This window comes from Mobula hypostoma, chromosome 7 (genome assembly GCF_963921235.1).
Source record: "Mobula hypostoma chromosome 7, sMobHyp1.1, whole genome shotgun sequence".
Lineage (NCBI taxonomy): Eukaryota > Metazoa > Chordata > Chondrichthyes > Myliobatiformes > Myliobatidae > Mobula > Mobula hypostoma.
Genome location: NC_086103.1, coordinates 41510095 through 41532790, shown reverse-complemented (window position 1 = coordinate 41532790; position 22696 = coordinate 41510095). Strand labels below are relative to the sequence as shown.

Genomic DNA, 22696 nt, shown 5'->3' with positions numbered 1-22696 from the left:
TTGTCACTCCAGTGTCCTATATAACAGACGTGCATAACTGTGTCTCACTTTCAGTGGAGGAAACAGTAGCAAGTTGGGAATTGATTTTTAATGATAGACACTGAAAAACAAGCATGATGGAATTAAATTGCTGGGCATTTAATTCTTATTCTTGGTGGTCTTGAAGGTTGTGGATACAGTGTCTGAACACTCGTTAGAGGGTACAATTGGTAATTGAAGTGCTCACATGTTGGTGATCAGGTGTAAGCTTGGACTTTTGGAGAGGACATTTACAGCTAGAATGTAGCTAGAGAGGAAAATGGTTTCAATTGTCAGTGAGAGACAAGAAATGAAAACATTTCTCAATGCAGATCGGGAGATAGTTAAATTACATCTATGTTGGATATACTGTAGGACAAGTAATTTTATTGTAGTATATTATTCAACAAGTATAAAATTGAAACAAAATGAAGAAAAGGCTGATAAATATTATTTTTTATGCTTAATTTCCAAGGCCTACTTCCTTTGGAGTCTGCGGGGTTTCGACATGACATCTAAAACTTTGACAAACTTCTATCGATGTGTAGTGGACAGCGTATTGACTGGCTGCATCATGGCATGGCATGGAAGCACCAATTCTTTTGAATGGAAAGTCCTACAAAAGGTAATGGATTCAACCTAGTACATCACGGGTAAATCCCTCCCAACCATTCAGCACATCTACATGGAACGCTGTCATAGGAAAGCATGATCATCATCAGAGATCCCCACCACCCCGGTTATGATCCCTTTTCACTGCTGCTATCAAGTAGAAGGTACAAGAGCCTCAGACAATGCACCGCCAGGTTCAATGACAGTTACTACCCCTTAATCATCCAGCTCTTGAATAAAAGGGGATAACTACACTCCTCTGTCCTATCATTGAAATGTTCCAACAACCAATGATCTCACTTCAAAGACTCTTTATCTCATTGTCTCATGTTTTCATTATTCATTGCTATTTATTTATATTTGCATTTGCTCAGTCTGTTGTCTTCTGTGCTCTGGTTGATTTTCAACTGTAAAAGTTACTGTTCTATAGATTTGTTGAGTATTCCCACAAGAAAATGGATCTCAGGGTTGTGCCTGGTGACATATATGTACTTTGATAATAAAATTTACTTTGAATGTTTAAGTTTGGAATCTACAATCTACCCTGTGGTCAGCAGGTAAAGGGTTTCTCTGCGCCTCTCAGAAAAGGGAGTGGAATATCTTGGCTTTCTGTCACTTCCATTATGTTCTACTGTGGAAGCTGTGAGGAACAGCAAATAGTTCAGAGTTCCACCAGAATGCACCCTCTCCACTCTTCACCAGAACCAGGACTGCATTACATTTCACTTAAAAAGCCCCTGAAAAACATAAAGGACTCAAGAGTGTTAGAAATTAGTTCCTGGCATGTTATAATCCTGTCTCTTAATAGTCTGCTATAAAACCACAGCTGAGGAAAGGGAAATGATATATGCTGACCCATTTTTAAAACAGAGCTCTCCTCTATAGGAATGTTGTTGATAAATTAATATATAGGAAAAGCGGAGAGCAGAGAGAGAACAAATAAGAAACTGTTGCAGCGAAACTTCCAGCTCCTCCAGCAGCATAAAAATATTTGATGAACAGCTCATTTGTACACATCAAGAAAGTCTCAGGATTTGAAGCCAGTCTGTACTTTGTTAGTTGATGAGCTCCTCATTAAACAAGGGATTAATCAGTCAGACCTTTGGCTGTGAAACCCACAAATGTACATACCCAGAGATGACAGAATTAGGTTTTGATGTAATCTGTGTGATTGACTAACTACTGACACGGCCAAAACTCACACCAGAAAGGCTATCTGATGGAGGAAAGCAGCTGAAAATGGAAAGCAGACAGGGACCAGTGAACTGGCAAGAAAAGGATTACCTTTGCCAAGGATTTTACTGCCCTAAACAAGCAGGCTGGGAGCCATTTTCAAATTGCAATTGATCTATTCATGAATGAATTTCTGTTTGAATTCTACACTACTGGGGACCACATAGAGCCAGCACATCCAATAGCGGATCTAGGGAGACAGATGATTGAAGTTCTGGGAGACCACAGGGGAAAGTCGTACACCAAGTAGAAATGTTATGGCAGAGAAATGGGAGTGTTCTGATAGGGCATGCCATGTACTGAAATTGTGTTGCTGTATCAGTGACTAACTCACCCAAGATCCAATGGACATATATGGCATCTCCTTACAAAGGAAAATTCCCCTTTCCACTCTGATCTGATTGGGGAATTACAGCGAAATAACACCAGTGAGCAGAGATTTCTCAGTTGATCAGGATAGGGTTATGGAGAATGCCAGATGCAGATCAGTCAGCCATCAGGATCCAAATCAAGGAATAAGTTGAGTCAGCAAGACAAAGTTAGGCCAGGAGTTGAGTTTGGTGCTCTAGATATGGGCTGAAGAAGGAAAGTACTGTATTGGAGATTGGGGCTTCCAACTACCGTGATGAGGTCTCGGATTCAGGAGTCTGGGGGCAAATAGAGAGTGTAGGCTCAGGGATCATTCTGGGGTTCTACATTGTACTCAGCAGGCAGAGCATGTCTCAATACTTTCACTGGGAGGAGATACAGAAGACAGAAGATAAACATCATACTTACCTCTGTGAGGGTCACTGTTAGGCATCACACACTAAATTAATTTGGCAAGTGAACAAGACAATCTCAGTAACAGAAAATGCTGGAGGAACTCAACAGGCCAGGCAGGATCTATGGAAAAGAATACAGTCGACGTTTCGGGCCAAGACCCTTCAGCAGGACTGTTGAGTTCCTTCAGCATTTTGTGTGCGCCGCTTGGATTTCCAAAATCCAGAATCTGCAGATTTTCTCTAGTTTGAAAATAATCTTAGTACTCTCCTGCAAGTCAATACGCCTTACTAGAAAGGCTCTACTGACCCTCAGCCAGTCCCACAAGGCAAGCCACATCATTCACCCGCTCAATATCTAGCTTCCTTAGCAAGAGTCAAAGAGAGGAGACACTTCGACAATGTTCTCAAAACTGCCTAGAAAATACACAATATCCTCACTGTCTTGTGGGAAGCCTGTACCCTTGACTGCTCAAAATCAAGGAGTGTCTGGGAGATTATTGAGAACAAGCCTCCTTATGAGAGCATGTCGAAGTCCAGTGATTACTGCTGGACTTCCATCACCTTCCATACCACCATCCTCTTCCCCTGTCACACACCTCCTGCCCTAACTGTTGCAGAGTCTGCTGGTCCCAGATTAGCACATCCATCTGAGACTCCTTAGTATAGGAGTGGAAGCAAGTCATCCTCAGTCTTATGGATAGGTCTCTGTTGTTTATCGGCAAAGTGGTATTTCTTCAGAAATGCTTGTATTCTTTCGATATTAAATTCCATCTTGAAATTGTGTAATATTGAAGTCAGTGGAAGGGTAACAGCATTTACTGGTTGGAATTAAACCAGGTACAAAGGAAGGTAGTTGTTGTTGGCCAATTAATGCCTTTACGAGTTCTTCAGGGTTGTGTATTAGCTGCATCATCTGTAACCTCAATTATCAGGTCAGAGTACAGAATATTCACAGATAATCAGTCTTCAATTTGATTCATAACTGTTCAAATAATAGATTGTGCCTTCTATCAGCAAGTCCCAAATACACTCAGTGGCCACTTTATTAGGGCCACCTGTACTCCTGCTCATTGCTAATGCAAATATCTAATCAGCCAATCTCATGGCAGCAACTCAATGTATAAATGCATACTAACATGGTCAAGAGGTTTAGTTGTGGTTCAGACCAAACAACGGAATGAGAAAGAAATGTAATCTAAGTGACTTTGATCAAGGAATAATTGTCGGTGCCAGATGGGGTGGTTTGAGTACGTCAGAAACAGTTGATCTCCTGGGATTTTCACACACAGCAGTCTCCAGAGAGTAGTACGAAAAACAAAAAACATCCAGTGAGCGGCAAAGGAGAATGGCCAGACTGGTTCAAGCTGGCAGGAAAGTGTCAGTAACTCAAATAACTAGGTATTACAACAGCGGTGTGCAGTAGAGCATCTCGCATCAAAGTGGATGGACTACAGCAGCAGAATTGAGCCTACACTCAGTGGTGCAGGAGGTATCGAATAAAGTTACCTCTGAGTGTATATATTTAAAATTCCAATTAAAGACACCTTGATCTGACCATCTACGACACAAACTGCAAGTCAGATGTCTAAATCACTTAAATTTAACTTAATCTCAGTAAAATATGAAGCACTCCAGTCCAAAGTATCCAAAATTTCAAAAAGGGCAAGCAAAATTACTCCTGAAAAAGCCCTGTGCAGTCCTACTCCCAATAATCATTATGACACTTTTTATTCAATCAAAGTATCAAGAAGAAAGAACATTATCATTTTAACACCTACAGTAATGTGCTTTTCATGGAGTGCAGTCTTTTTTTTCCACTCATCCACCAGTGGTTGTTTGGAATAGAAATCCCTTGTGCCCTCTCTCCATCACTGGAACTTCATTTTACCATCTTCACTATAGGTTGCAGCAATTAACCAGTAACTCAGACATGCATAAAGGTAAGGGCATCAGGGACTTAGAAACATCATCACCTCTGAATTAACCCTGAAAGCATACAACATGCTGATTTTGATTCATTTTACCAATTCTGCAAACTGTGTCCTTATCCATGGTGTTTAGCATTGCTAACCTTCATTTGTCCTCCGCCAGGAACATAACTTACGTTTCAGTTATACCTTCTAACGCTTAGTCATTCAAAGCCACATTAACAGTGATGATCTACATGTTAATTCACTTTACAATGGACAATTTTCAAGTGGATCAATTTGTAGACACAAAAGACATCAAGGTTTACAGAAAGAGAGTGCAACTATGGTGTTGAGATACGGGGTCAAATGTGACTGAATTTCACAGTGGAACAGATTCAAAGGGCTTTCCCCTTCTCTTATTTAGCTGTGTTTCTTTTTTCCTATCCCTTTCTCCTGAACAGTCTGAGTAAAATTCATGTTGAAGAAGACAAACAGTGCTAGCAAATTGCCAGCCCTTTTAACTCTGATCATATTCTTTTCAGAAATGCACACTTTAACCACCTCTAACCATGTTTGCAAAAAGGCCTGGATATGATTGCAAAGGGATTATTCCAACCAAAAAAAAATCTGGGTTCAGTTTAGATGTAGTCATCACCAGAATGAGCGATCAGCCAATTTTAGTAGCTGTTTGTGTGTGTGTGTAGATAGAGCCTTTGCTTTGCAAAATCCGTGAAGGCAGCAATGTTGAATTTTTGTGCTCAGTCATTCCACATGGTTTTCCCACCCAGCACTCAGGATCTGATGCAGATATGTTTAAACTTTGAATAAAAACGTTCTTTTCTAAGACTGCAGAAATAAAAACATTTTTGATGGAACACATTTTCATATTTTAAGTCACAAACAAGAGTAAATCTGCAGATGCTGGAAGTCCAAGCAACACACACAGAATGCTGGAGGAACTCAGCAGGCCAGCCAGCATCTATAGAAAAGAGTAAATGGGCCGAGACCCTTCATCAGTACTGGAAAAAAAAATAGGAGGAATCAGAGTTAGAAGATGGGGAAGCAGAAGGGAGAAACACAAGGTGATAAGTGAAACTGGGGGCGGTGGGGGTTGAAGTAAAGATTTGGGAAGAACTGAGCAGCCTCCAAACTAATGGCATGAACATCGATTTCTCGAGCTTCGGGTAATGGCCTCCTCCTCCTTTACCATTCCCCATCCCCTTTTTCCTCTCTCACTTTGTCACCTTGCCTACTCATCGCCTCTGATGCTCCTCCCACTTTTCTTTCTTCCATGGCCTTCTTTCATCTTTTATTAGATTCCCCCTTCTCTAATCTCTCTCACCAATCAACTTCCCAGCTCTTTATTTCACAACCCCCCCTCGCTCCCCCACCCCAGGTTTCACCTATCACTTTTATGTTTCTCCCTCCTCCTACCCCACCTTCTAACTCTGAGTCCTCATCTTTTCTCCCCAGTCCTGCTGCAGAGTCTCAGCCGCATTGTCGACTGTACTCCCTTCCACGGATGCTGCCTGGCCTGCGGAGTGCCTCCAGCATCTTTTGTGTGTTTCATATCTTAAGTGATTATTTCTTTTCATTTTTAAGAATTTAAGAAAGTAAAATTAGTTTTACTCACACCTGGCCATTGGTTGTTTAAAAACAACACACTGGGAGGGAATTTAGTCTACTTGTCTACAATAAAGCTCTCAGGAGTATTTAGCTTCTAAGAACAATATGCAAATGGTTCCTAGCACCAGGGGATACAGATACCTCCTAAGTGAGAATGTTCTGACTCAATGATCATGCAGCTGTTGTTGCTATCATTGGTTTCTTTGTGCTGATTACTGTCTCTCTTCACAGGATTTATGAAATCTTGCTTTCTTGGCAAATCTGACTTCCTGTAACAAGAGTTCATTCCTGTGGCCTGCACAGACTTTCCATCTCAAGTCAATATTTCCTGTCTTAATTTTGCTTAGAGTACATACTTTATCCAGTGTTGTGTCGCAGTTGTATCCGTGATATTTTTAAATGAGTCCTTGAATAAATGAAAAAGTTTAAATATTATTGTTATCTCTCTTATCAAAGTGTAATGCTAAGAATTAGTATTTTATAAGATATTATCACAACGCATTTAATAGGATGAAAAACCCATTCACTATAACTTTGAAACAAGGAATCAATGTTAGAGAAGACGTGATGTGACATATGCTTAAGTGGACCCAGTTATTCAAGCAACTGTTAAAACCCCCAGTCCTCACTGCTGGTTGTCAGCAAGAACCAGCATGCTGTTTTTGGCTTGATGTAAATTCACTTATTCTATTAAAGAGCACTAAAAATAATATTTACTAGAGGATAACCAAGATTAGCTATTAGCAGACTGCTAATCTCCAGAACAACCATCAGCCTCGGTATGGAAATTGACTGCTCGCTGAAGCATTGAATGAATTGAGACATTTCTTTCCTGAGAATCATACATGTATTAATGACATGAAAAGTTCAAGGCAATGAGGCAGCGGTAGCCTTCATAATCCATTTCCCTGCCATTTCTACGACTGATCTGCCCGATTTCAAACAACATATTGCAATGAATTTGTCTCCCTCATCTCAGTAAGGCCACGTCCTCTTTGTGACATTCCGCTAACACTTACAGGCCTTCCCCGTCTGATTACATTGGAGTTCAAACTGCTTAGCAAGTACGTGTTGAGCATGTCACCACCATACATTCCCACTGTACCATATTGTAAAAGCACACTATTGTACACAGCAACTGCACCTGCATTCTGCATTCCCATTGCACCAATATCCTACATTCGCACTGCCCCAACATCATACATGACTACTGCACCATAGAGGATCTCTGTCAGAATCTCAATATTGCACACACTAATGGCTTTGGGTTTTATACAGACTCAAACTTATATGACAGAAGGTTATTCCATCACATGGTTCAACCATGGAGATAAAAGAAATGAAACTAGCAAGTGCGGTGCCATGGCAAGATTCGGGCCATTCAGTTTCAAAGGGGGGGAATGCAAATGGTTGAGGATGGAATGTTCGGATATACGTGAGGGTCCATTGCAAGCAATTGGTGGTGTGGTGTAGACAGCCTGCAGCCATCGGTCATGATCTGCAAGTGATCAATTGATCTTTGGGTGGGAGGACAGGTGGTGATCATTGGATTGGGTTAGGAAATTGGTGAATGGAAGGAGTTAAATGATCAATGGCAGGAGTTTCTAAGCTGAGCAAGGCTCACTCTTGAGTATATACTGTGGGTGTAGGTCACTACTATGGAAGGGTATTGGTGGACTCCAAGAAAATCTGGGAAGTAAACTGAACACTACTGGAGTCCTGGTTTGGTGTTTGATATTCTATGTGTTGTTCACTCACTTTTTGCCACTTGTTTCTTTTATGGTGCGTTGGGTGTTTGATGTTTTCTTGAACAGTTTCCATGGTATTTTTTGTTTCATGGCTGTCTGCAGGAGGACGAATCACAGAGTCATAGGAAAGTACAGTACAGAAACAGGCCCTTCAGCCCATCTAGTCCATGCCAAATCAATTGTATTCTATATACATACTTTGATAATAAATGAACTTTGAATCTTCAAATGTAAAGGTCAAGATGGTGCTGAGCTCTGGTGTCCATTGAGTTTGTGGCCCAGACTCAGTTTTTTTTTTAGGTTTGTAGTGATAGTTTGGAGATTGTGGGAGGAATTTAGGGGTTAGGTTAAAGTTTATGGACAGGGTTGATGGGGAGTTAGAGGTCAGGGGCATTAAATGAAGAATCAAGGCAGAAACTAGTGGTCAGAGTCCAAGTCGGAGCTCTCCGTGGTCGGAGGCCAGTGCTCTCTGGGGTTCACGTTAGCAGGCGCTGAGGGTGAAGACCAGCACTATTTGTGGTCGAGGATTGTAGTTTGCAGGCCCCAAGGACAAAGGGTGGGTGACCCTTTAAGTCAGAGTGTCCTGGAGTCGGGGGTCCATGCAGGCAGAAGGCACAAGGGCTGGTGATCTGCCCCCAGGTTGACAAGTCCCAGGGTCAAGGTTAGAACGAGCACTGAGGTCGAGCTCATATTTCAAAGTCCGGTGATTGTTGTCCTGGGGTTGATATCAGAGAATGAAGCCCAAAGGTTGAAGACCTGTTGGTGAATCTGGATTTTGGAGGCCCGATGTTTGTAAGTCGGGTCACGGACTGAAGGCCGGAGGTTCTATGCCTGTGAGTTTGAGTGTTCAGGGCCAAGGACTGTAGTCAGAGGTCTGGAGCACAACTGTCCTGGGGCTGAAGGCCTGTAGGTATGTGAACGTGGCTGAGTGCGAGGATGGGAAAAGGACTTGCCCTGCTGTTACTTTGCTTTGTTGCTGTTGTAATTGCTTTTGTTGTTCTGATGAACATTGCGGATATGTTATGTTGATGCCAGAATGTGTATTGATGCTTGCAGGCTCCCTCAGCATATCCTTATGTTGTGTTGGCAGTTAATGCAAACAATGTGTTTCACTGTACATATGTTTCAAATGTACATGTGTTAAATAGATTAATCTGAATCTGAACCTAAAGGGTACCCACGCCTGTCCTGTTGACAGCATCGGACTAGTACCTGCCCTGGGAAGTCCCCTATAAATAATACAGCAGCTGGCTTTATAGGACCTTTGATAGCCCATTTTTACAAGAGTGACTTCCGGACTGCATATGGGACTGTAATGCAAATAAAAATCCCAGAAGTAGCTCCTAAAGAGGCACTGCACATTATTGAATACCAGCAGGATTGTTGCTTCCTTTATGAGTTCAGTGGCAGCAATACCTAGTATTCTAGAACAAAAATCACAGGCTTTGTGAACATTCATGAGTTTCACTCATGATTTACCTTTATAGAAATTTAATTACATTGTGCACATAAGTAATTTAATTTCTCAGCAACCAAATCCTGTTGCCTGCAATACTGATAGAGCTGAATGATGATGTATCATAACCATCTGATGCCATAATTTCAGATGGCAATGAGAGGGCAGACAGGAGCGAGATACATCAGCTCGTTGAGTGGTGTTGCAGTAACAACCTTGGAATCAACGTCAGTAAGACCAAAGAACTGATTGTGGATTTCAGAAAGGGTAAAACCAGAGAACACACACCAATCCTCATGGAGGGATCAGAAGTTGAAAGTGAGCAATTTTAAGTCCCTGGGTGTCAATATCTCTGAGGATCTAACCTGGATGCAACATATTGATGTAGCTACAAAGATGGCACAACAGCAGCTATATTTTATTTGTAGCATGAGGAGATTTGGTATGTCATCAAAAACACTCGCATATTTCTACGGATGTACCATGGAGAGCATTCTGACTGGCTGCATCACTATCTGGTATGGGGTGGCTACTGCATAGGATCGAAATAAGCTGCAGAGTTGTAAACTTAGTCAGCTCTGTCATGGGCACTAACCCCTGTAATATCCAGGGCATCTTCAAGGAGCAATGCCTCTAAAAGGCAGCATCCATCATTAAGGACCCCCATCACCTAGGTCATGCCTTGTTTTCATTGCAACCATCAGGAAGGAGGTACAGGAGCCTGAAGGCACACACTCAGTGATTCAGGAACAGCTTCTTCCCCTCTGCCATCTGACTTCTGAATGGACATTGATCCCATGAACAGTGTTTCACTATTCTTATTTCTATTTTGCACTATACACACACATATGTACACATGTACACACACACGCATATGCACACACACACGTATTTGTTTTCTATTATCATGTTGCTGCAAAACAGATTTCACGAATTATGCTGATATTATACCAGATTCTGAATGTACATTCTGCTGTACTGATGAGTTCATGCATGCGCAATGCAGAGAAGGCATCCTTACTTCTGAGTCAAGTCATAACTTAAAAACATTATTTAAACATGACAGAAGGAATTGTTAAACTGTACAGCAAAATGTTCTGTTGAAAATCTGTGATCAGTGTGAATTATGGTTGTAGTATATAATTACTTGGTAGTTACTTGGGAACAAATTTCTAATCACTACTACATTGTGAGTCATGGAACCAATCCGCAGACATACCCCAGTCACATCAGTCATACAGGAAATATACCAATTAAGACTCTTAGGTTTTTTGATTGGAACATTAGTGCAATATGTATCCCATTAAAAAAGCAAGGCTTCCATTTATATATCTGCTTCATAACTTCAGGACATCCCAAAAGACTTCAAAGTCGGTGTGCTTTTTTAAGAGCAGTTCCTTTTGAATGTGAAGAACTCTGCAGTCAATTTGTCCATAGCAACTCACACTCCTACACAATGAAAGGATAATCTATCGTTACTTGTCTTTTTTGAAGAACAGGTACCAAAGAGAAAATATCAATGATAAAGTACATGAAAGCAGCTTTGTTTACACATTTAACTACATTTTATGAATAAAGAAATATCAGCAATGAGTAATATTATGATGGTGGTGGAGCAGTAGTCAAGCAACCCAATTCATAATCCAGAGGCCTGCACTAAATTTCCAGTGAACTGATTTCAGATCCCACCTTAGGACCTGTGGAATTTAAATAAAGATAATATAAAATTTATGAAGACAACCATTGCTAGGTTTTTGGACTGATGATCACAGAAAACATTGGAATATTACTCTATAAAAACACTTCTGGTTTATTCATGTTACCAAGGAAGATTCTTGATACATATAAAGTTGGATAAATACTTAAAGCCTGACTAGGTCTAATCTAAAACATTGTAGGAACCAAGGGAGGAGATTGCTGGATCCTTGGCAGAAATTCTGGTATCTTTGTTCCTGCTTATCTCCCTCCAGCAGCTATCTCTCATCTTCACATTCCCTCCCCCAACTTGCTCCATCTGTTGTTTTGTCTTTGCCACAGTGAATGATACATGGAGAATCTAACCCAGCCCACCTCCCCAACCTGACACTACCTACCTTAATCTCACACCCCTCCTAAGTCTACCAATCACCTCTGAAGCCCTTCTTGCCAATTCTCTTCTCCTTCTGTCCTCCCTCTCCATTCTCAGTCCTGATGCAAAAGAAATGTCAGCAATTTCTTTCTTCCCATCAATACTGCTCAACCCACTGGGCTCCTCCAGCTGATATCTTCCAGATTCCAGCATCTGTTGTCACTTGTGGCTTTGTATTTGTAACTTTGTTAGCTTCAGATATGGTACCAAAAGAATGTGCCTTTATTTAAAGTGGCAGCAAGAACAAGCCAGGGAATTAGGTCTTTTCGCAGCAGAGGAAAAATTATTGGAAAGGATTCTGAGGACAAGAGCTATTTGCATTGAGAAGTAAGTACTAATTAGAGATATCAACATGACCTTGTGATTGACAAATCAAGTCTCAAGAATTTGACTGGATTTTTTTGAAGAAATGACTAAGAAGATTGACAAGAACAGGATGATAAATGCTGAACTTTATAAAGCATATACTTGAACTTTAGCAAGGTCTTTGACAAGGTCCAGAAAGTTCGAACACATTGGATCCAGGATAAGTTTGACAATTGGATACAAAACTAACTTAGTGTTAGGAGTTAGCAGGTGACAGTGGAAGGTTGCTTTTGCAGATTGGAGGCCTGTGATCAGCTGTGTGCCACTGAAGTCGGTGTTGAGTCCTCTATTGTTTGTTATGTAATGTATATTAATCATCTGGTTAAGAACATAGGTAGCATGTCTGGTAGGTTTACAGATAACTACAAAATTGGTTGTATAATGTACAGTGAAGGTTATCTAAGGTTACAACTGGATATAGGTCAATTCAGAACGTGGGCAGGGGAATGGCAGCTGAAGTTTAACTCAGATTAGTGCAAAGTGATATATTTTGGAAAGTTAAACCAGAGCAGGAAATGCACAGTAAATGGCAGACCTTTGGGGAATGTTGTTGAACAGAGACTTTGGATACACGTACATACCTCGCAAAAATGGGCAGACAGGTAGACAGGGTGGTGTAAAGGATGAATGGCATACCTGCCCTGAACAATGAAGGCAATGAGTACAAGAATTGAGATGCAGTGTTACAGTGGCACAAAACATTGGTCAGACTGCATTTGGAGTATTGTGTTTAGTTGTCATACGGTAGGAAGAATGTGATTAGGCTACAGATGCTGCAGAAAAGCTTCATAAGGGCATGGCATTGCCTGGTCAGGAGGACTTGAGTTATGGGGAGAGAGTGGATAGACTAGCTCTGTTTTCCCTGGGACGAAGAAGGCTGAGAGGAGAACTGACAGAGGTACATAAAGTTATGAGAGGCATAGATAAGCTGCTACTTCCAATAGTAAAGTGTGGATTTAATGAAAAAGGGAGGAGATTTAAAACGGATCTGAGGGGTAAATCTCTCATTTAGGCCCTAAGACCATAAGACCATAAGACAAAGGAGCAGAAGTCGGCCATTTGGCCCATCGAGTCTGCTCTGCCATTTTATCATGAGCTGATCCATTCTCCCATTTAGTCCCTCTCCCCCGCCTCCTCAAAGAGGAAAGAGTTCAAAGAGTTTTTACCTGGACTGAGTAGTTAGAAGTGGTGGAGGCAGGAACCGTAACAATATCTAAAAACTATTTGTATGGGTACTCGAATGAGCAGGGCATGGAGGAATATGGAGCTAATGCAGGCAGGTGGATAGGCATGATGATTGATAGAGATGCAATGGACTGAAGGGCTTGTTGCTATGTTTTGTGACACTGCCGTTCTAACTCAGACTGGTTTAATTCATGTTGCTGACTCATCCGCACTGAAAAGGTTAAATAAGCAACTCACTGAAAACTTCCCACGGGACAAACATGGATGGAGAATAAATACTGGGATGGCTAGCTTTGGCCTGGTCCCAAAACTGGATAAATTTTTTTAAAAACTGTTTTTTTAAAGTTCTTTCCTATTTTAAATTGTTATGATGGATTGCTACACAGAATATGTGTTTAATAACAAATAATTATCTTTACATCATTTAACATACAGTACATTGAATTTGTTTCAAACATTTCCATTCATTGTTATTTTAATCTAAATTCCTTGCTTAACCATAAAAGACCCGAACATTAAACTTAAAAGTTAGCGCCAATTTAGTTAAGCATTGCCTCCAACTAAATGATGAGCACACAAAGAGATTCATAATTTTACAGAGCAGCCATATCATGCAGGGCATATGCAAGTGTGGAGCAATTATAGGCTGAACTTCCCAGGCAGAAGTGAATATTGAGACCACAACAACAAAGAAAATTATCTGTTTGCACTGATCATGTGAACCTTGACTCAATGAACCAATTCAAAGAATAAGGCAATGCAGTTTTGAGTAATGCAATTAAGCAACTAAATATACCAACATTAAGCCAGCTTCCTTCAAGGAGGTGCTGGATAATTAACTTAGAAACATAGAAACATGGAAAACCTACAGCACAATACAGGCCCTTCAGCCCACAATGCTGTGCTGAACATGTACTTACTTTAAAAATTACCTAGAGTTACCCATAGCCCTCTATTCTTCTAAGGCCCATGTACCTATCCAGGAGTCGCTTAAAAGGCCCTATCATATCCACCTCCATCACCATCGCCAGCAGATCATTCCACGCACTCACCACTCTCTGCGTAAAAAACTTACCCCTGACGTCTCTTCTGTACCTACTTCCAAGCAGCTTAAAAATGTGCCATCTCATGTTAGCCATTTCAGCCCTGGGAAAAAGCCTCTGACTATCCACATGATCAATGCCTCTCATCATCTTATACACTTCTATCAGGTCACCTCTCATCTTCCGCCTCTCCAAGGAGAAAAGGCCGAGTTCAGTCAACCTATTCTCATAAGGCATGTTCCCCAATCCAGGCAACATCCTCATAAATCTCCTCTGCATCCTTTCTATGGTTTCCACACCCTTCCTGCAGTGAGGTGACCAGAATTGAGCACAGTACTCCAAGTGGGATTTGATCAGGGTCCTATACAGCTATAACATTACCAAAACATGAGGAATTCTGCAGATGCTGGAAATTTAAGCAACACACATCAAAGTTGCTGGTGAACGCAGCAGGCCAGGCAGCATCTCTAGGAAGAGGTACAGTCGACGTTTCGGGCCAAGACCCTTCGTCAGGACTAACTGAAGGAAGAGTTAGTAAGAGATTTGAAAGTGGGAGGGGGAGGGGGAGATCCAAAATGATAGGAGAAGACAGGAGGGGGAGGGATGGAGCCAACAGCTGGACAGGTGATTGGCAAAAGGGATATGAGAGGATCATGGGACAGGAGGCCCAGGGAGAAGGAAAAGGGGGAGGGGGAGAAAAAAAAACCCAGAGGATGGGCAAGGGGTATAGTGACAGGGACAGAGGGAGAAAAAGGAGAGTGAGAGAAAGAATGTGTGTATAAAAATAAATAACAGATGGGGTACAAGGGGGAGGTGGGGCATTAGCGGAAGTTAGAGAAGTCGATGTTCATGCCATCAGGTTGGAGGCTACCCAGACAGAATATAAAGTGTTGTTCCTCCAACCTGAGTGTGGCTTCATCTTTACAGTAGAGGAGGCTGTGGATAGACATATCAGAATGGGAATGGGATGTGGAATTAAAATGTGTGGCCACTGGGAGATCCTGCTTTCTCTGGCGGACAGAGCATAGGTGTTCAGCAAAACGATCTCCCAGTCTGCGTCGGGTCTCGCCAATATATAGAAGGCCGCATCGGGAGCACCGGACGCAGTATATCACCCCAGCCGACTCACAGGTGAAGTGTCGCCTCACCTGGAAGGACTGTCTGGGGCCCTGAATGGTGGTAAGTGAGGAAATGTAAGGGCATGTGTAGCACTTGTTCCGCTTACAAGGATAAGTGCCACGAGGGAGATCAGTGGGGAGGGATGGGGGGGATGAATGGACAAGGGAGTCGCGTAGGGAGCGATCCCTGCGGAAAGCAGGGGGGGGCGGGGAGGAAAGATGTGCTTAGTGGTAGGATCCCGTTGGAAGTGCCAGAAGTTACGGAGAATAATATGTTAGACCTGGAGGCTGGTGGGATGATAGGTAAGGATCAGGGGAACCCTATTCCTAGTGGGGTGACGGGAGGATGGAGTGAGAGCAGATGTGCGTGAAATGGGGGAGATGTGTTTGAGAGCAGAGTTGATGGTGGAGGAAGGGAAGCCCCTTTCTTTAAAAAAAGAGGACATCTCCCTTGTCCTGGAATGAAAAGCCTCATCCTGAGAGCAGGTGCGGCGAAGACGGAGGAATTGCGAGAAGGGGATGGCATTTTTGCAAGAGACAGGGTGAGAAGAGGAATAGTCCAGATAGCTGTGAGAGTCAGTAGGCTTATAGTAGACATCAGTGGATAAGCTGTCTCCAGAAATCGAGACAGGAAGATCTGGAAAGCGGAGGGAGGTGTTGGAAATGGACCAGGTAAACTTGAGGGCAGGGTGAAGTTGGAGGTAAAGTTAATGTAGTCAACGAGCTCAGCATGCGTGCAGGAAGCAGCGCCAATGCAGTTGTCGAAGTAGCAAAGGAAAAGTGGGGGACAGATAACAGAATAGATTTGGAACATAGATTGTTCCACAAAGCCAACAAAAAGACAGGCATAGCTAGGACCCATACGGGTGCCCATAGCTACACCTTTAGTTTGGATGAAGTGGGAGGAGCCACAGGAGAAATTATTAAGAGTAAAAACTGATTCCACTACATGGAGCAGAGCATTACCTCTCAGCTCTTAAACTCAACCCCACGGTTGATGAAGGCCAATGCACCGTATGTCTTCTTAACCACACAGTCAACTTGCATAACAGCTTTGAGTGTCCAATGGACTTGGACCCCAAATCCCTCTGATTCTCCACATTACCAAGAGTGTTACCATTAATACTACATTCTGCCATTTTATTTGACCTACCAAAATGAACAACGTCACAATTATCTGGGTTGAACTCCATCTGCCACTTCTCAGCCCAGTTTTGCATCCTATACATGTCCTGCTGTAACCTCTGACAGCCCTCCAAACTATCCACAACACCCCCAACCTTTGTGTCATCAGCAAACTTACAAACCCATCCCTCCACTTCCTCATCCAGGTCATTTATAAAAATCATGAAGAGTAAGGGTCCCAGAACGGATCCCTGAGGCACACCACTGATCACCGACCTCCATGCAGAATATGACCCATCTACAACTACTCTTTGCCTTCTGTGGGCAAGCCAGTTCAGGATCCACAAAGAAATGTCCCCTTGGATCCCATGCCTCCTTACTTTCTCAATAAGCCTTGCATGGGGTACCTAATCAAATGCCTGGTTGAAATCCATATACACTGCAACTACTGCTCTACCTTCATCATGTGTTTAATCACACCCTCAAAAAATTCAATCAGCTCGTAAGGCATGACCTTCCTTTGACAAAGCCATGCTGACTATTCCTATTCATATTATGCCTCTCCAAATGTTCATAAATCTTGCTTCTCAGGATCTTTTCCATCAACTTACTACCACTGAAGTAAGACTCACTGGTCTATAATTTCCTGGGCTTTCTCTTCAAGTGACCCGAAGGTGGCTAGAGCAGGGATCCAAGTAAGTACTAGCAGGAAGTGGAGGGCAGAGGAAGCTGTTCAGGAGGCAGAGGCGAGGCTGCGTCACAGGAGGCTGGTGGGAGTTGTCACACGAGGCCGAGCTGGGCTAGGGTCCTTTCCAACTCCCCAAATGGACACCAGAGGGAAGGAAAGGCGTCGTCTAGTTCAGGAGGAGGTGAGAGCAGTAGTGGAGGAGATGAAAGCCTGCAAGGCGGTGGGAATGAAGCAACACGGAGCTTGGACAAGATGGGAGAATGCGGTTGAGAGGAAAGTGACCTGGGCTGATCTTTGGAAAGCCGAACCACACCAATTTCTCATCCAGGCAGTGTACGATGTGCTTCCAAGCCCATCAAACCTGCACACATGGGGCAAGGCAGAGTCATCTGCGTGCTCACTGTGCTCCAAGCGAGGAACCCTGGAGCACATCCTCAGCGGCTGTGCAAGGGCACTTGGTGAGGGACGGTACAGGTGGAGGCATGATCAGGTCCTGAAGACCATCGCTGAAGCCGGCAGCGCAGGAGTTGAGTGGGCGAAGCAGTCCCGACCCTCCAAGCAGACTATTGCCTTTGTCAGAGCTGGGGAGCAGCCAACACCTGCCAAAAGAACATCTGCAGGCATTCTGACCTCTACAAGGGACTGGCAGCTGTTGGTGGACCTCAAAGGGCAGCTGAAGTTCCCCAACCATATCGCAGCCACCACCCTGCGACCAGACATTGTCCTAGTGTCTGAGTCTACTAAGCAAGTGGTGCTGTTGGAGCTGACAGTCTCATGGGAAGATAGCTTGGAAGAGGCCTTTGAAAGGAAGCTCTCCAAGTACGCAGGACTGGTCAGCAACTGTCAGCAGGCTGGATGGAGAGCGATGTGTCTCCCAGTGGAGGTTGGTTGTAGGGGATTCATAGCCCGTTCTTTAGTAAGAGCCTTCAGCATTTTGGGCATCGAGGGAGAGGAGAAGGGGAGAACCATCCGCAGTACCACCGATGTGGTAGAGAGGGCCTCAAGATGGCTGTGGCTCAAAAGAGGGGAGCCATGGAGTCATAAGTAGCTAGCCATCTGGACACAAGCTGGGGTCTGATCAGCCCTGGCTGGGTCACCTGGAGGAGATTGTATGATGTTGAAAGACCTGAAACACCCGATGATTCCAGGAACATCACTGAAGATGTGTCCAGAAGCATCAGTAGATGTATGTACACAGCTACTCCCTTTCTTGAATAAGAGAACAACATCTGCAACCTTCCAATCTTCCAGAACCTCTCCCGTCCCCATTGATGATGCAAAGATCATTGCCAGAGCCTCAGCAATCTCCTCCCTCGCTTCCCACAGTAGCCTGTGGTACATCTCACCCAGTCCCAGAGACTTCCACAACCCAAAGATGGGTAGGCTGGTAGGATAAATGGACACTGTAAATCATCCATTGTGTGTAGATGAGTGGTTGAAGCTGAGAGGATTTGATAGGAATGTGGAGAGAATAAAACGTGATTAGTACTCTTTTGAATTAGTGTAATGTCTGTTTAATGGCTTCATGGACATAGTTTAAATGTGCATTTCTGAAAGCATTAAAGAGGTACTGAGGAAGTTCACCAGGATATTGCCTGGAATGGTTTATTTGAGATTTAAGGAGAGAGTAGAAAGGTTCAGTTTGTTTTCCTTAGGCTACGTCCCCACTAGACCGGATAATTTTGAAAATGCTGGTTTCGCGTACAAATGATAGGCGTCCACACCAGGTGTTTTTGAAAATGCCTCCGTCCACATTAAAACGGGCATTTGGGCGAATCTCCTCCTACTGGGCATGCGCAGGACACATCTACAGAAAACAAGCGAAGAGGAAACGGTATACTATTTCCGTTTCCGCAGTGGCGTTGTACTATTTCCATTGGTCTAAAACTAGAGTACCTGCAATAGCAGCGAAAGAAAGTTTTCAATAATGTCTTTGAGGAATACAAAGAAAACCTCCGCTGGAAAAAGCAGACCGGACTTCTTCGTTTGGACAGACGATGAAGTCAAGCTGCTTCTGCGAGTTACAAACGACTACAAAGTCAGCAAAGCAGTGGAGGACATGGGACTGGGGAGTCATGCCAAACCAAATACAACGATATCCTTGACCGCCATAAAGAACGCTATATGCATTCAAGAAAACAATGAAATCCCGAGCTGCCGCCACCATCTGTTCCGGCACGTCATGACAGCGTTTTTAAAAAGCTCCGGTTACCCCGTACACACTACAACACCCAACCAGCACTTTCAGATTTACACACTCTGGAGAGCGTTTTAGAAAAGCGCTGTTTTCAGGGGAGGAAAATGCCATTTCAGTGTGGACGGAGGATCAAAACGAAGAGAAAAAGCTTCGGTTACAGATTCATCCGGTCTAGTGTGGTTAGAGGGATACAAAGTTCTGAGAAGCATAAAAATATAGCAAACATTTCTAGACCAGGAGACTAAAGTGTAAGGTTAGGAGTAAATTTAAAGTGAAACACTTGATTTTTTTCACCCAGTGGGTGGTTACAATGTGGAATGCACAGCCTAAGAAAATGGTGAAAACAAGTATTCTTACAACATTGCAGAAGTAGCTTGACACGCATTTAAATTATCAAGAAATAGTACACCATGGACCTATGGAATTAGTCCCGCTAGGACTCGAAGCTATGAATTATATGGTCTTCTATTAAAAAAAAACTCAAAATGCTAGCTATTTAAAGTTGTAATTGATGTTAGTGGTTAAAAACTTAAGTATCTTCTCTATATTGACTTACTTAATGCCACATTATAGATAGATACTCCAATCTGATTGGTTTACAGCTGCCACTTCCTTCTGATATTTAATGTTTGCAACAATTAAAATCCTTATTATTTCTGAAGTACTCCATATATAACCTATACAGTTGCAGAAGCTTTGTTTTATCTTTCAACTGGTTCTTAACTTAATAGCTTGATAGATTTTATATATCCAGCCGACATGCTTCCTCCATACATTGTGCTGACACATTGTTACTAATATATTGATCAGTATGTGGGAGTGACATCACCGTGGAATATTTTTCTCATGCCATTTGTTCCTAATTATGATGCCATTGCATGCATATAAACATTAGGTTTAAACGTTTCCTTAGAGAATTAGAAACAAACTGACTTATAGATCTACATGTTAATTTTAAAAGATGATGAAGAATAAGGAACATTGTTCCATGGTACTTCAATGAGAAAAAAAAAGACAATCATACAAGATTTCTTTTACACTGTCTAGACATATTAAATCAATGTAGACTTCAATAATCCACAAACTCAGGTTTCTGTCATTGTTTTCCTTCTCCATTACATGCTAATGTGAAGTAGCACCATATGCCTGTGTGGTATCCAGAGCCAGGTTTAACTTGAAGATTTCCAGCTCCAGCAACAAAGGGAGATTTGTCAAACTTTTATACAACAGGTCACTTACCACAGACTCCCATACATGTCCCAAATGCACTACCTTATTAGGTGATGAGATATTTCGTTTAAAAGCTTTACGGACATTTTAGCATTGTTTCCTTGACAGAAATTCCATTTTGTTACTTAATGCATCATAATTACAACTATAGTGAATATATACAGACAAAGGAGATTTGAAACCTTTCCTTTTAATAATCTGTCTGCGGAAATCAGATCTGGCTGTTCAAAAAAGATTTTCAGAGGCAAACACCCTTTTGAAACATTTCCACTGGTAATGTTCTAATTTATGCACTTTTGCTCATCATTTAACATTCAATCCCAAGATTGTTTGGTGAAATGTAATACTAACAATATAATTTTGCGTAGATCAATTGCCAATACATGTTTCCTAGTCCTAATAGAGGCCTAATCAGAACAGTAGCTGTGGAAATAAATTACTAAGTTATAAAGGGGTGACTTTGAGTCTATATACGAAAATATACTTATTTGCACATATTCACAGTAAAAACGCTAAAAGGATAATAAAATCTGAACAATTTTAAGACCATCACTGACATGGGTAAGAAGCAGTGATATATAATTCTGATGAATATATTCTGTATAACATTGAAAGCAAAGATTAAATTTGATGTTGCTTACGTTGGTTGTCCACAGATTTTCCGCCGATACCACTGTTTGCAGTTGGAGAAATATTTCTTGGAGGATCCTACTACTTGCTGCATTGCACATACATTGGGGCTAAGGGGAACACACATATTTTTCTTTTTAAGTAAAGAAAGCTGAACAGGATTTGCTCAGGAATGAGCAAAAGCATAATCCATCTACCCCACAACCATTCAATGAAACTATGGTTTCAAATTAAGATTAACCAAAAACATCCTTCATCAAAATCAATTTTCTTTATTTTAAAAGCTGAGAAGTTATTTAGACAACACTAGCTCAGGTATTGTACTTGCATTGTTAATCAACAGGAATATTCCAACAACCTTGCCTTTATAAACTATATAAGTTTGAAAGAACAATTCATCCTTGGCTTTGTTTTTAAATTAAGCCCCTGAGCTTTTTCACTCACATTTCAGTGTATCTACACATATGTATACTGCTTGGCATTTTAGAAACTACATTGTACCCAATTTCCAAGCGTATGATTTTAAAGTTAGGAATTTCAGACAAAACTTTTAAAGTTGCTTTAAAAGTTACTTACCCATGCTGCCTGCCCCTGATCCTGCTGTGCTGTAATACTTGTTGGTAGGATGATATAGCATTGGTCAGAGTAATGCAAAAGAAAACTAAAGTAAAAGTAAGGAGAACAAGGTACTTCATTCTGACTGTTCCCTTTGCAAAATCTAAGCAGTCTGCTGAGGTAAAAGGCTGTCTTTTATGCAGCTGCAATTTATAGAGCCCTGAGCAGGAGGGGCGGAGAGGAGCAGTTAGCATGCAAAATCCAACTGATGTAACTTGTGGGCAGGTCAGGACCCTGCAGGCTGGGGGAGTAGCACACAGTTTTGTCAACTGAACTTTAAAGAAACTTCTCTCCTTCTCTCTTGTTTACTTTGGCAGGGTGTTTGCATCATTTCTAGGCTTTGAGACTGAAACAAAGGAAATGATGGTAACTGTGATTGGTTTACACATAGAGTGAACAAACTTTGGAGGAGTTAAAAATCGAAAGAGGTAAAAAGGTTTTGAAATATGGGAATAGATGCAGCCTATTCAGCCCCTCCAACCTGTTCTACCATCGGGAAGGTATCACAATGAACAGCCTGTTCCAAGTAAACATGTAAGTTCCATTTTAAAAGAAGTCCATGTTTTTGTTTGTAAATTGGAAAATTCATTAAATCACTCAATATGGTTGATATGGTGACCAAACCTCCCCAGAACTAGAATAAGTAGCAACAAAATCACATGAAATTGATACTAAAAGCAGTGAGAATGAACATAAGTATGTGCATTGAATTTTTGAAATTAATATTATGGCAGCTCATGCATATGGCGAGGTATTTAATAGGCGGGTGTTTGTACTTCAGGAATTGTCCGTAAAAATGTCTTTATGATTTTTTAATTGGTTCATCAGATCTCTCCATCAAATAGTTAGTCATAGAGTTATCCAGCTTGGAAACAGGCCATTCAACAGACTATATCCATATCAATCAGTGGGCACCCATCATCATACTAATCATTTATTCCAATTCTTGACACATAGTCTTCAATGTCTAAGGCAATTCAAGTGCTCAACCAAATCCTCTTCAG

The 22696-nt window shown here is 41.9% G+C and overlaps 1 protein-coding gene across 1 annotated transcript in view; it reads right to left on the bottom strand.

The window, feature by feature from the left end:
• The window catches only part of tgfbi (transforming growth factor, beta-induced), a 70957-nt gene extending 49092 nt beyond the window's left edge, over positions 1–21865 (bottom strand). The window contains exons 1-2 of the mRNA XM_063053319.1: positions 21654–21865; positions 21089–21187 (exon numbers count right to left, since the gene is read on the bottom strand). Of these exons, the coding sequence (XP_062909389.1) occupies positions 21089–21187; positions 21654–21772 (218 nt within the window). The 5' untranslated portion in view covers positions 21773–21865. The remainder of the gene's footprint in view (positions 1–21088; positions 21188–21653) is intronic.
• Between the last annotated feature and the right edge of the window lie 831 nt (positions 21866–22696).